At 34.1% G+C, this 13,188-nt stretch overlaps 1 protein-coding gene across 1 annotated transcript in view; it reads right to left on the bottom strand.

Moving 5' to 3' along the window:
• ROBO2 (roundabout guidance receptor 2) overlaps positions 1–13,188 on the bottom strand; it is a 595,733-nt gene that overhangs the window by 30,472 nt on the left and 552,073 nt on the right. Inside the window, exons 21-23 of the mRNA XM_060098793.1 lie at positions 8,282–8,563; positions 7,764–7,889; positions 2,821–2,977 (exon numbers count right to left, since the gene is read on the bottom strand). Of these exons, the coding sequence (XP_059954776.1) occupies positions 2,821–2,977; positions 7,764–7,889; positions 8,282–8,563 (565 nt within the window). The remainder of the gene's footprint in view (positions 1–2,820; positions 2,978–7,763; positions 7,890–8,281; positions 8,564–13,188) is intronic.

Genomic DNA, 13,188 nt, shown 5'->3' with positions numbered 1-13,188 from the left:
AAAGATCAGAATTCCTATAAGACATACAAGACTTCACAACTGGCCTCACGACACCTTCTCAAATTATCTTCTATCCTGTGCATGTTTCAAGCTCAACAAACCTCATATGGCAGAAAGATATAGACAAGCAACTAGAATGCAATGTGATGAGTATTACAATAGAGAAGTAAGTTTAAGGAATAATGACAAATAAAGGAATGGTAAGTAACCTTAACTAGAATAGGGTGGGGTTTCAAAGGAAGAGTAGGAAGTACCTAAGGAAAACTAATGGGACTATTCCTTTTTTTTCCTCATCTTTCATTTTATTTCTATTTTTTGGCTTTGGCTAGGAAAATTTCTCTCCATCTGCACGGCAAATAGTGACATTAGTAATATTTTGTTGTACTCATTGGTTAGAAATCTATTCTGATGTGGAGATTACTTTATGTTAGGGACTACTTCTCATTATCTTTGTCCTTTTTGCTTCTGGCTCAGAGTCTGGCACCCAATAGACGCCCAACTCTGGGTACTATAATTTGTGAATAAGTGATTCAAGATTCACCTCAGAATTCAACTTCTATAGGCCTGCCCCAGCCTTATCTGGCCTACATGGTTATCCCTTTCTGTGTACAAGTTGTTATTTTGTACATATTGCTTAGCTAGGGCTTGCCATACAAAATAGTGTGTGTGTGTGTGTGTGTGTGGTTTCTGGTCTCTACCTCTGAATTCTGTGAGTTTCCTAAATCAGGGATCAGATCCTCCTTATTAATTGTATTTTTGTTTCTTTCATCTCTTTTGCTTTCCTTTCTGGCACTGGGCTTAACAGTTCTTATGTACTTAAAAAAAAGTATGTTGAATAAGTTCTCTATTACGATATACTAAAACAACAAAAACAAAATCTACATATCACCATAAGAAGTACAATTGCTGAATCCTTGTTTGTTAGAAATAAAAATTATTAAAAACAGGTGACTTCTAAAGTTTTTTGTTGTTTATATTTCAAGAAAACTTTAAATTTGCATAAGTTTCAAATCAAGGCATATAAACAATTCTATAAAAGCTCAAAGTTAATATCATGAATAGCAGAGTATAAATATAGAAAATATTAAAAATATCTTTTCTCAGTATTATAAGGTTTTCACATTAGAAAATACAAAAATATTAATAAGATAACAAGAGATGGACAAAGTCATAATCATCTCAAATCTACTAATCAAAATTCCAAATTACCTACAATACTTATGTTATCTGAGTTCAAGACTTTATGTTTATAAATGTTTAACAACGCTACTTTTCTCTCCCCGGTTTACAAGTTTTATTTTCTTATTTTCTAATTACGGCCTTTAAAATGTATTTTTCTAAGCCCTGTAATAATATTTTCTTGTGAAATACACACCTCTGTTCCCTGCTTCCCTGCCTAGGAATTGTGTGACACTAACATATTTTATTATTGATATGTGTTACATAAGATCATGGGCAAAGTTTTGTTTTTAAAAAGGTCAGAGAAAGAAGGTATACTTTTAACTTCCTATTTCAGATGTGAACATTTTAACAAAAGTACAATAAAAATGACATGCATATATATGGGAACTACAATCTCACAAAAGCAAATGAAGCCCTTTGGAGGGAAAGAAAGATATATAGAAAAAAATATGGAGGTATGCTTATTTATATATATGCATGCCCATCTATCTATTTGTGTATATAATGAATATATAGAGTATATGTGTATATATATATTAGGTAACTGAAAGAAAAAGCAAATGGAATCTTTTTTTGGAAGCAAATGTGATAAAGAAAGTTCTAGTTAGGAAAATTAATCTGGAGACCTAAAAGATAGCAGTTATGTAAGAAAAAAGGAGATGGAGAAAAAATTATAAGCATGTGCATGTGATCTTTATGTAAAACAAGATAGGAAATAAAACCATTATTTAAATAAACTGGGATATTTTAATACCTAAATACTTCCAAATAAAGGAAAACTTGGAATAAAAAAACTGCCTCTATTCTGCATTTTTCAGTTTCAGTCAAAAGCAATGGGTGACCTGGAAATTGTGAGGAAGACAGAGCACTTAGAATTACTAAAATAGAAAAAGAGACTATGTTTCTTCTGACGAGCTATTTTTTCTTTTGGATTAAAAAATAAACAGTATCAATGTCTTTCTACTTCAAAATCAATTAACACTTAAACTAACAGAGGAAAACAAACTAATTCTTGTGAGATGTTTAGGAAAGAATAAGGAAACTGGTCACTTAATTTAAAACTTCTAAAGGAAAATTTCTAACTTAAAAGGTTTTGTTACAGAGTGTGCATTGGCTTGAACCCCCTTTATTGTTCGGACCCCTAAATTCCCAGCAAAGCTGATGAATAAAGTCCTACCCACTGTCCAGATCCTTACAATTATCCCATTGTGATGGAGCTCAACAGTGGGCGCCCTGCTACGGCCAGACATCAAGTCATTAGAGAAATGCAAGGGATGATGAAGAAGGTTATTTTAATTTCCTTTTCAGCCTTCTCAGGAGTGCCTCTTTAGTTCACAGAGCTCTGGGTTACTTGCTTTCAAACTAACAAGCAATATTATAAATGGAGGCTGCATTATCATGATTGCAGACAATCTAAGGCACTTAATGGCCAAGGATTCTACGTCCTCAATATGTGCTGTGTTGTATTTATCAGCTAAAAATATATAGATGGGGCAAACAATAAAAGTGGGGGGAGCAATGAACAGGTTGGGAAGGCGGCAGGGAAAACAGGAAGATGACACAGTATCAAGACAAAAATGCATAACAGAGAAAGGAGGATAGCCCTGGGCATTTTGCTGGTGTGTGAGATATTTTTACCCATTTTCTTGCAGTTCCACTGCATAGTGTTCCAGCTCTGTACCAGGAAGGGGCTGGACTGGGGGAGGAGGTAGCGGAACATTGGCCCAGGTTGATCCATTGTTCTTCTGTGCTTTAGAAGAGTTTTTATTTTTCTTCTTTTTTCCACCTTTCCCACCTGAAAATAATAATACATTTATTCAGACATAGTGAATATCACAAGAAACAGAGTATATCAGACAGGAAGATGTATTTATGTTTTCAAAACACCAGAATCAGTATGTTACAGCTGTTAAAAGCAATAAACAATGAAATGATATAATAAGAAAAACATTTTTATAAATCACTCAAAATGATATTGTTTCTTTCACAATGCATTAACTGCAAAGTTGAATAAACCAAAAACATGGCTGCAGTAGCAAAAGCTAATTTATTGATTTATTCACGTTTGCTGCCTCCACATTTTCATTGTTAGATGAAATAATGGGCCATAACAAATTCTTTCAAATGTCAGATTTTAGTGCGTTTATAATGCTCTTTTGCATAATCTGTCTCAGTGGAAAATGCAGTATCTAAGGATACAAGCTAAACTTTTCCATTAGAATTTACTCAATTTAATTAATCCAGGAGAGTAACAGTTTTCTCTCAAAAGTAACTTATAAAAATCAATCAACTACAATCTGGAGGATACTTGTAAATCTTTCACAATGATATGTTTTATAGAATTTCTGACTAATGAATGGCACAATTATTTTTGCATATAGTGAGAGTAGTTCTCAGATGTCTAAGCATAACATTTCTTAAAATTCCAAATATGCGGGAAATTAATGGAAATATAGTAATCAGTTTCAGTATTCTCATAATACAAATGAATTCATGCACAAAATATGAGCAGAAAGTAGGTTGGCAGCATATAAGCCATATCTGGAATTACCAGAGCTTAATGACATAGAGTTTAAAAAATATAAAAATATAAAAATATTTTAAAAAATATAAAAATATAGTTTTATCGTTTGTTCAATGAAGTACTTTTTACTCTGCCAAAATTAAGTACATCAAGTTTCTTCCTAAATGGACCACAGTTGGATGCAGAAATGTGTACTTCTTGAGCAGAATGACAAAAAATGTTTCAGGGGAACCTAAGTAACTTCTGTCACTTCCACTACAGTCAACAGCTCTATTTCCAAAAAAAAAAAAAAAAAATGGTATTGACCCCTTGAACTACATCTTTCTGGAACTAAAAGTTATGAGCATCAAATATTTGTAGCAGAGCTATCTAACAATAGAGATTATCACTGAAGTTTACCTCAACTCCTTTCTTCTACCAATTACTAACCTGCATCAGCCAATTCAGAAAATTATGGAATGTAATAATAATTTTGAGTGCCAGAAAGTGATGAAACTACTGAACTGGACATATACTCTATTGCCAATTATGGAATTATGTCTGTTTTCTAGGTAGTGTGCACATATACACACATATTTAAAAGAGCATCCCTGAAAACTGAGTGCTTTCACCTTTCCTTTCACTTTTTATCTTTGGCAGAAGAAGCATTAAGAGAAAGAAGAGCAGGTATCTTCTGCTTTGAGGATAAGAGCTGGATCTCTGGGTTTGAAAACTAGTTTCTCACCTACTTGACAAGTTATTCATAGATATCACCTCAATTTCCATGCATGTAAAAAAATATAAAGTTACTATTTTGGGGGATTATTTTGAGTATTACAAGAGATAAGGCATATAAAGGGCTCAGAATGTATAGAATGTTCAATAAATGCCAGTCATTATCACACTCTCCCATCTCACCTATCTCAAAGCAAACTCAAATCTACCTGTTTCCAAAGCCATTCCACACCCAACTCCTACCTCAATGAGGATCCCAGAAATAACCCGATTCTTAGAATAAAAATAATAAACCTGATTGAATTTAAGTCTGTAATTTTTGTGTTTAAGGTAGGTGAGCCTTAATTCTTTGTTTCTTGATCAAAACAATCATAAACAAGATTGTATCTTTCTCGATAGTATCAGAACTATGTCCCAATACATAAAAGAAGAATGGGTTGGGCGTGTGTTCTTCATAGCTTTTCCCTAGTTGTACCTCTTTTATCCTTTGTATATTTATATGTGTACTATGCTCTTTTCACTTTTAGAAATGTTATATGATCACCACCAGAACTGAGTGATACAAATAGGGAAGTTTTTACATCTCCATTTTATAGATGAGAAAATAGAGGTTCTTTCTGAATTTGTGGTCCATATTCACACAGTAAGAGAACAAGCAATTTACAATGCAGCAGCTTTACTGGAAATTACAATTTCAGCAGCTCTGAAGGCAGTTTTGTTGAAATCCTTGTCCAAGGTCAGGAAAGCCATTATCAACTTTTCCAAACAACTTACGTAAAAATGTGCTGTGGAAGCAGAGGTGATTCATAGGGGGAATTTGTGAGGGTTTTCCATACAATGTCTACTTTCCCCTCTTTGGGGGAAATTTCTGCCTCTCATTGTGGGTACTTATGGTAAGACTATCAATCAACATGCTTTGTCTTCTCTAGAAATGAGTTAAGAGGTGGGCTCTTAGCATAATAGTGGCATATGATATGAGCTAAGAAAATTAAATTCTCTATCTGAGATCTATCTTGATCTAAGTGAACCCATTGTGTTGCTGTTTACTTGCAACCAAAGATCATCAAGCATTTTAAGGTGAGAACTGCCTGCATTATATTTTAGGGGAAAATATTTTGATGATTTGCAAACATATTTGACCCGTCCCTCTTCAACTGAAAATGTAAATATTTGGATTTATATTTACTTATGCTGAACAAATGATTTCTATGTAAAGAAAATCACAAAAATAGCTCATTTTAAAATTAAACTTATAGTCTATTTTTTTTAAATGGCATATAAAAAGATTTAGTTATTACTACTGGCACTGTGTTATATATGATGTATATATATAAAATTATGATTGCAGATACTATTTTGAAAAAATCTGAGTTTTATATTTTTTAATGATTGGCTTTTTTAAGAGAAGTGCTAAGAACTTATGTATTTAATATATTATAAGAGTGTTTCAAACAAGGTGAGAAATTCATTCATATAACTCAGGAATGTCCAATTTTCTTTATTACTGTGATTATTTTAAATTTGTTTCATCACTGTGCACAAATTAAGAAAATCTTATAATATCAATATAATATGATCCAATATCCATAGGGAAGTTTGATCTTAAATCTAAGCTTTAGGAAACATACCTCTTATTATAAGCACAAAACAAACTCTAATATTAAACTCAATTTGACTAAACTAAGAAGAGAATAATCACATCACTCTTACCCCCTAAAGAATTCCTTCTATCACCGATTTAAGTAATTTTGTATTCAAATGTAGATGAAGTAGTTAATATAATTCATATACATATATATATAAATGTCACTCAGGAGATTAATGGATTCAAAAAAGCAATAAGCACTATTGTGAATCATGTTCTGCTTACAATTACTCAAAAGATAACTTTAAAAACTCAGTGGTAATCAAGATATACAGAATATTTAATAAGGAATTCACAGAAGGTCTTAAACAATCCTTGGCTTACAATATATAGATTAAAAAATATACATATATATATAGATATAGATAGATAGATAGATAGATTGAGACTTTGCATATCTTGAATGAAATAAGCCTAGGATAAAATTAATTTTTTAATTATTCAGTACAGTTGTGGGATTCCTCATAAATAAATGACAGTACAAATGACATATAAGGTTATTCAAAAAAATTCCCCTATATTATTAAGCCAGTTTAAATTCATAACAGATGTTTAAAATTTTCTGTATCTAATTCTACCAATAGGTAAGAAGAGCAAATGACTCATTTTGGAGGAGAGAGAGAACATTAACATTTTCAGAGTGAAAGGGTTTTATCTCTGAGGAAAAGTTATTTAGTAAATGTTAACCTAATGACGTAAAATAATTAACTCTTTATGGTCTTGATGCCTCGTAGTCTGTGACATATCATAATACACCATAATCTTTTATTAAGGAACTGAGGTTAAAACAAACTTCATAGAAATAAATAGTATATCATTAGTATGAAAAAAGAAGCAAATAAGGTCATGGCATCAACTAGAAATGTGCGGATAAAGTCGTCAGTCATACACAACATACATGTTATGTTTGAAAGTTAGAATGTCTACTAGGACCTCCTCATTTTAGAGATGAGGATCCTTGGGCCTAGAGAAAATCACTGATATTCATTATGATAGGTATATATTTCTTTCCAGTAAAATGTGTTTTTCCCCACGTGTGCTATACCATACCTGCAGTACAGACTGTTAGTTCAGCTGATGTATCTTGAATATATATTAAAATTTACAGCACAAAAGAATTATCAATAGGAAAGGTTAGGGGGTTTTTGGCAATTAAATGTAAAGAATAATGTCCCATATTAACATTCTTGTTTAGCATGGTATCAGGACCTTACTCTAAATAATATCATTCAATAGAATCCTATTACATAATATTTCGGAAAAATTGTCCAAATATAGGAAGTCACATCACCAGGCTCCTAATATTATGAACAATCTCCAAAATCATTTGCATTTTTGTTGAATTCATCTTTTGCTGTCCACACCATGGGGTTGACTTTCTTATAAGATCTTTTTTATTGTAAAGTTCTCTGGACTCTTAAGTAAGGTTCAAGGTAGATCAAACTCATCTGATCCTTAATAATTTGTATTTAGTAAAATGGTACTGAATACATCCTTGTACAATTAGTACATAAAGGGTGATGGTGAATTTTACTCCCTCCCCCAAATCATGATTTCATTAGGATAAACTGTCATTGTTATTTGAAAGATAAATGTCTGACAGTGAGTTGTGATCCAGGTACTTCTTCATGGTTGTTAGGAACACAGGTCATATGCTGGTGACAAACAAATAGTTCTCCTTACTGTGACGAGACCAACCTGAGAGACTGCCACTCCTCTCTGAGCTGTTGTGAGAGCTGGTGGTGCTGAAATCCTGTGACTGGTTGTGTGGCATTCTATTAGACAATCCCTCAGCCAATCGGTAGTCAGGGATGTAAAGTAAGGCTAAGGGTTAAAGGGCAGAGGTCATAGTGGCATCATGTGATTAGTTCACAGCACAAGCCCATGCAGAACATGCAGTTAGCAACTCAGAAGCAGATGTCATAGGACAGTGGAGGCATGTTTTGTCTACCTGCCTAATGGAAGTCGAGATGGACTACTGATCGCTATTGAAAAAAGAGCTAAAAGGATGAAACTGATTGGTGTTGGTGTGTGGTGATAGTGACGACGGTGGTGGTGGTGGGGATTGTGGAAGGTACTGAATACATGCCGGTATATTTTTTAGTTTAGGTAGTGAACCTGGTGATGAATCACTAAACTGAACAACAAATACTAATTTCTATCTCATGCAAAAATGATATGAAAATAACTCTTCAGGAAGTAAGGACTTGACATACCATTGTTACCTTTGTTCTGATCAGGTAGAGAATAACCAAATCCCATCAGATCTGTTTTTTGCTGAATTGAGCTTTTCCACTGTGGATCAGGCAGATCAACAGCCAATTCATGTATGCTATTGGAATGCAATATCTGTGTAGTGGCATATGGAGTAGCCTGTGTTATTTGGCTGGAACTGTTGTAAGTGGTTTTGGTCGTGAAGTCAATGCTGCTATAAATGGCTCCATCTGAGAGCATCGTTGCCGTTTTATCCCCTTGGCCTGGAACTGGTGGCAGCACATCTGTGGTGAACATAGGGAAATGAAACAATTTAATGATGCACAGGGAGCCCAAAACTATCAGGACTGAAGATGAAAAATAAATGTGTCATGCCACACATTTGCATTTCAGCTGAGATGGGCTTCATGAGCCAACGAAGGGTAGATGATATACAACCATCACCAAGCTCTCAGCCTTGTGACAGGCAGGCCTACAGCTCGTCCTTCATGTCTCACTGGTTAACACACCCTTTCCCCCATTTTCTTCAACCATGAATGAGAAGTTTGGTATATTTCACTATTAAAAAATGCCTTCAGATGCTCATTCTGTTTTAGAACCTATGAAATTGTTAGCTCTTTACTGAAGCAATGACAAAAGTGAATCTACAAATCATGGATAAAAGCATCTTTTTCCACTTTATCTCAAGAGACATGGAATATAACTGCTAAATAGATGCAAACATGTCCAAAATTATACTCTCCAAACTATGAGGCACTTTCTTCTGAAGTTTCAACTTGCTGTTTATCTGGGTTGATTTCACAGTTCCAGAAATGGAGTGTAACTAATGGTAGCAATTTATTTTTTCTTGGATAACAAAGGAACATTTTCATGAATAAGTCATTTTCACAATACAGCAGGATTTAACTATAGAAAAAGCAATGAGTGATCAGCGAGTTTAGTTTATTCTACCAAATCTTAGAAGTGGAGAATTATAGTTTCAAGTTGTAACACAGCAAGTATAAAATTAAAATTTAGGAACAATACTGAATATCAATCGGTCCATTTATCACTTTGGTGTGCTAAATTATCTTTACATGATGCTTTTTATTTCAGAACTGCCACCCCTCTCCTGAGCACTTACTTTCCTTCCCAGAAGAAAGATACTAGTATCTAAAAAAAGAAACACACACACACACACACACACACACACACACACACACACAAATACTATTTTTAATCATGCAGTGTTAAAAGTGAATATAATTATATTATGCTCCTTAATAATGTATGTTCTGAAAGTCACATTTCATAGGACATGAGGTCATCAACCCACTTTATCTCTTCATTATGGGAAATTTTCAACTAGTTATAGTACTATAATAATAAACCAGGTTGTCTCAGTACCAAAACCAGCTTATCAGCACAAGGAGAAAGCTGAAATAGTCAAAATATCCTAAAACTTTTAGATGAGATGATACCCAACAGTACTTGAAATAAGGATCCTTGTAAAATATTAATTTTGCTTTTACATTTTACAAAAGCTAAAAATGATCTTCTTTAGCAACAGTAACAAGACATTTATAATGCATTTTATGCACTGTATAATTTAGGTCTCTCTGAGGGTTTTGATGTCTGGAATTCCAAATTGTTTTATAATTAAGTATATATGTACTTTATTAAATGACTATTTTAAATACATATCAGTGAGATTGTTAAACATGTTCACATTTGTAATATTTCACCAAGTGGTATAAGCAAGTAAATTGTTCTTGGATTCAGAATTTTGTAACTACTTTCTTGCCCTTCTTGTTTTTAGCTATAAACTAATTAGAAAATTTGATGATAAAGAAACGTATTTCATTCTAAAGCATTAGGTCAGTATCATTTTATTATCAAAAACTTTTGATATTTAATAATATATCAAGATTGTGAAGGTAGATCCTTCACTCTAGGGAAGTTTTTAGGGTTTTGTTTCTACTTCCTCCACCATGTCTTTCACTGATGAATATTAACTGGATAGATTTTTCTCCAGCATTGACCCCAGCTTCCAAACACCTTGAATATGATGTTCTCCAAAGCTTTAGATTTATATTGTGAGCCACTGCAAGTTTTTGAACTGTTGTGTGTTTAAATGTTTAAAAATGGAAAAAAAAATAGTCCGAGAATCTCATCCTTCATAATGTTATTCTGCACCAAACAAAGCTACGGTTCTAGAAATAGAACCTCTCTCTGCTTATGAATTATAGAAACATTTCCCTCTAGTTGGATTTACTCATGATTTCATTCTGCAGTCTTTCAGCACCTTGGTTACACATGCATTTATTTCTTTTTGCCTGGAATAATTACTTGTATGAATGACTGTCCCCTTCACTGTATCTTAAGTTACTTGAAGACAGGAGTACCTGGGATTTATGTCTCTAATTCCATAATTCCTCACCTAGCACTTTGCAAAGAGTAAGCATTTAATGAATAGTTAAATGAATTTTTATAGTTTGTATTGTCAAAATGTAGACATGTGATAATTCGTAACTTTATTATTCAAAACACTATTTTCATTACATTTAAACATGTACTGGTATAACATTCTCTTTTTATTGTTATTAAAGTTGACATGTTTGGTGTCAGAAACCAGATTTTTAATGTTTATTTATTTATTTGGCCATGCCAGGTCTTAGTTGCGGCATGCGGGACCTTCGTTGCAGCACGTGGGATCTTTTTCTTTAGTTGCGGCATGAGAACTCTTAGTTGCAGCATGTGGGATCTAGTTCCCTGACCAGGGATCAAACCCGGGCCCCCTGCATTGGGAGCACAGAGTCTTAGCCACTGGACCATCAGGGAAGTCCCAGTATAACATTCTCAAGGGAAAAAATGCCAGTAACTGTGATTATTCTTCTAAGTGAACATGGTAATACAATCATACATGTGAATACCACCTTAACTGCAGAACAGTGTAAATAAAAGAACCTAGGCTTTAAAATCTGTTAGATCTGGATCTCAAATTTTTCATCTTGATAAACCTTAATTTCTTGACCTCTAAGATGGAAATATAATTATCTATGTCTCACATTTATTGTGCAAAGGAAATAAAATTTGCAAAAAATCCTATCTTTGGTACATAGTCAATGCTTAAAATGCTTATCACACTGAAAAGAGATACAGTAAACCCTGCAAAAACTTTGTCTTGGCCTTGATAGCTACCTGTGAAATATTTTCATGTCATGAAAATGAAGTGGAAATGGAAGGAAACCTTGAAAATCTTCAACTGTACCCTTTGGCTAAATTAGACTGAGACATTTTAGATGTTGATGTAGTCTGCTAGAAACTGAAAAACCCAAAACCAAAACACTTTCTCCATCTTCGCGCATTTAATTCTTGATATGTAGATAGAATGGCTTGTTATTCTAATACAAATACAAGAAAGACAGGCAGCTATTCCTTGATTGAAAAAAGCTTTGGGACCAGAATTTCAAAGTCAGTGTGGAGGGCAGGGCAGTGTTTTGCTTTCTTGGTGAGGAGATGGTTGGGCATAGAACTACCCAATGTAAAGTAGTAGCCTATAATTGCAGGGCTCAGAGTTTGGACACCTAGGGGAGGCAGCCACTATCAGAGGGTCTGGGCAAGTGAGAAGCTAAACGGGGAGTACTTGATTACAGAGGGTAAGCAAGACTCTTGAGGAGTCATACAACTTACTTTCTGTCCTATCATTTACTCCCTAGTCATGCCTGTTGGCCACTGATTGTATGTCAAGCTTTGTGCTAAACCTGTATATTTAGTCATCCATTTAATTCTCATTACACACCTATCAGGTAGGGCTGGTAATTTTCTGCATTTCATTTGGAGAATGGGAGGGAGACCCCTCTTTTTCAGTTGGTATTGACACAATGCAGAGTTGTGCAATAATTAGTAACTTTATTATTTGAAACACTATTTTAATTATATTCAAACTTGCATTGATATTACATTTGTAAAGAGAAAATGCCAATATCCATGACTATTCTTCTAAGTCAATATGTTTATACACTCATACATGTGAAATCCATCATTGAGGCTTATAATGGACTCAGAAGAGTTTAGCTCAACCCTAGGTCTCCTACATTAATTCTACCTAGAAGTGTAGAAATCCTCCAGTGGATTCACATGAACTTTCTTAAATTACAGCACTATTCTCCTAATTAATCACCCAAATTTTCCACACTCTCTCCATTCTCCACTCAGCAGCAGGATGGATGATTTAAAACAGTACTCGCATTCTAGCATTCTCCTCTAAAAGTCCATCAATGGCTTCTGAACATCCTTTGGCCAAAGTTTATAGTCTTTGTGTGGCTCAGAAGGCCCTCTGTTACCTGTCCTTCTATATTTCTTATCACTTTTTCTGCCTTGCAATCTATACTCAAGTCATTAGGAAATTCATTCGCTTCTTAAATAGGTCAATGTTTCTCTTACTTTCTGGGCCTTAAAACACAGGAGCTTTCTTCTCTACACACTTTCTACACACTTTTGACTCCCCACCTTTCCTTCATATATCAGCTTAAATAATAATTCATTCATAGAACTTTCCTACTTCCAGGGGGCAGCTCTTTCATCTGGGGTACTGGCAAGGCAGCTCCATTCCATTTACTGTCTGTACAATCCTCTGCCAATGAAAAATTCATGTATTGGCTGAACTAAACAATGGGGTCTGAGACTTCTCTAGTCCCATCTTTCTCTAAACCCATTGCTCTCCTAGTGACTGGATGAAAAGTTGGAGAGGGGAAGGTGGTGATTATTTATAGTAGGTCCAATTCTGTCTCCTTATAAAGTCCTATGGGGAGGACCCTGGTACCAAATTTTGAAGATCTTAGCATGTCAGCCACTTAGCATTTTTTGTCTTTTATTTAGGGTACCAGATATCAGTTGTAGAACTACAGAAAAGCTCTCTGTCAACATG

This window comes from Mesoplodon densirostris, chromosome 5, assembly GCF_025265405.1.
Source record: "Mesoplodon densirostris isolate mMesDen1 chromosome 5, mMesDen1 primary haplotype, whole genome shotgun sequence".
NCBI lineage: Eukaryota > Metazoa > Chordata > Mammalia > Artiodactyla > Ziphiidae > Mesoplodon > Mesoplodon densirostris.
The sequence above is the reverse complement of the archived record's forward strand: the minus strand, read 5'-3'. Positions and strand labels throughout refer to the sequence as shown.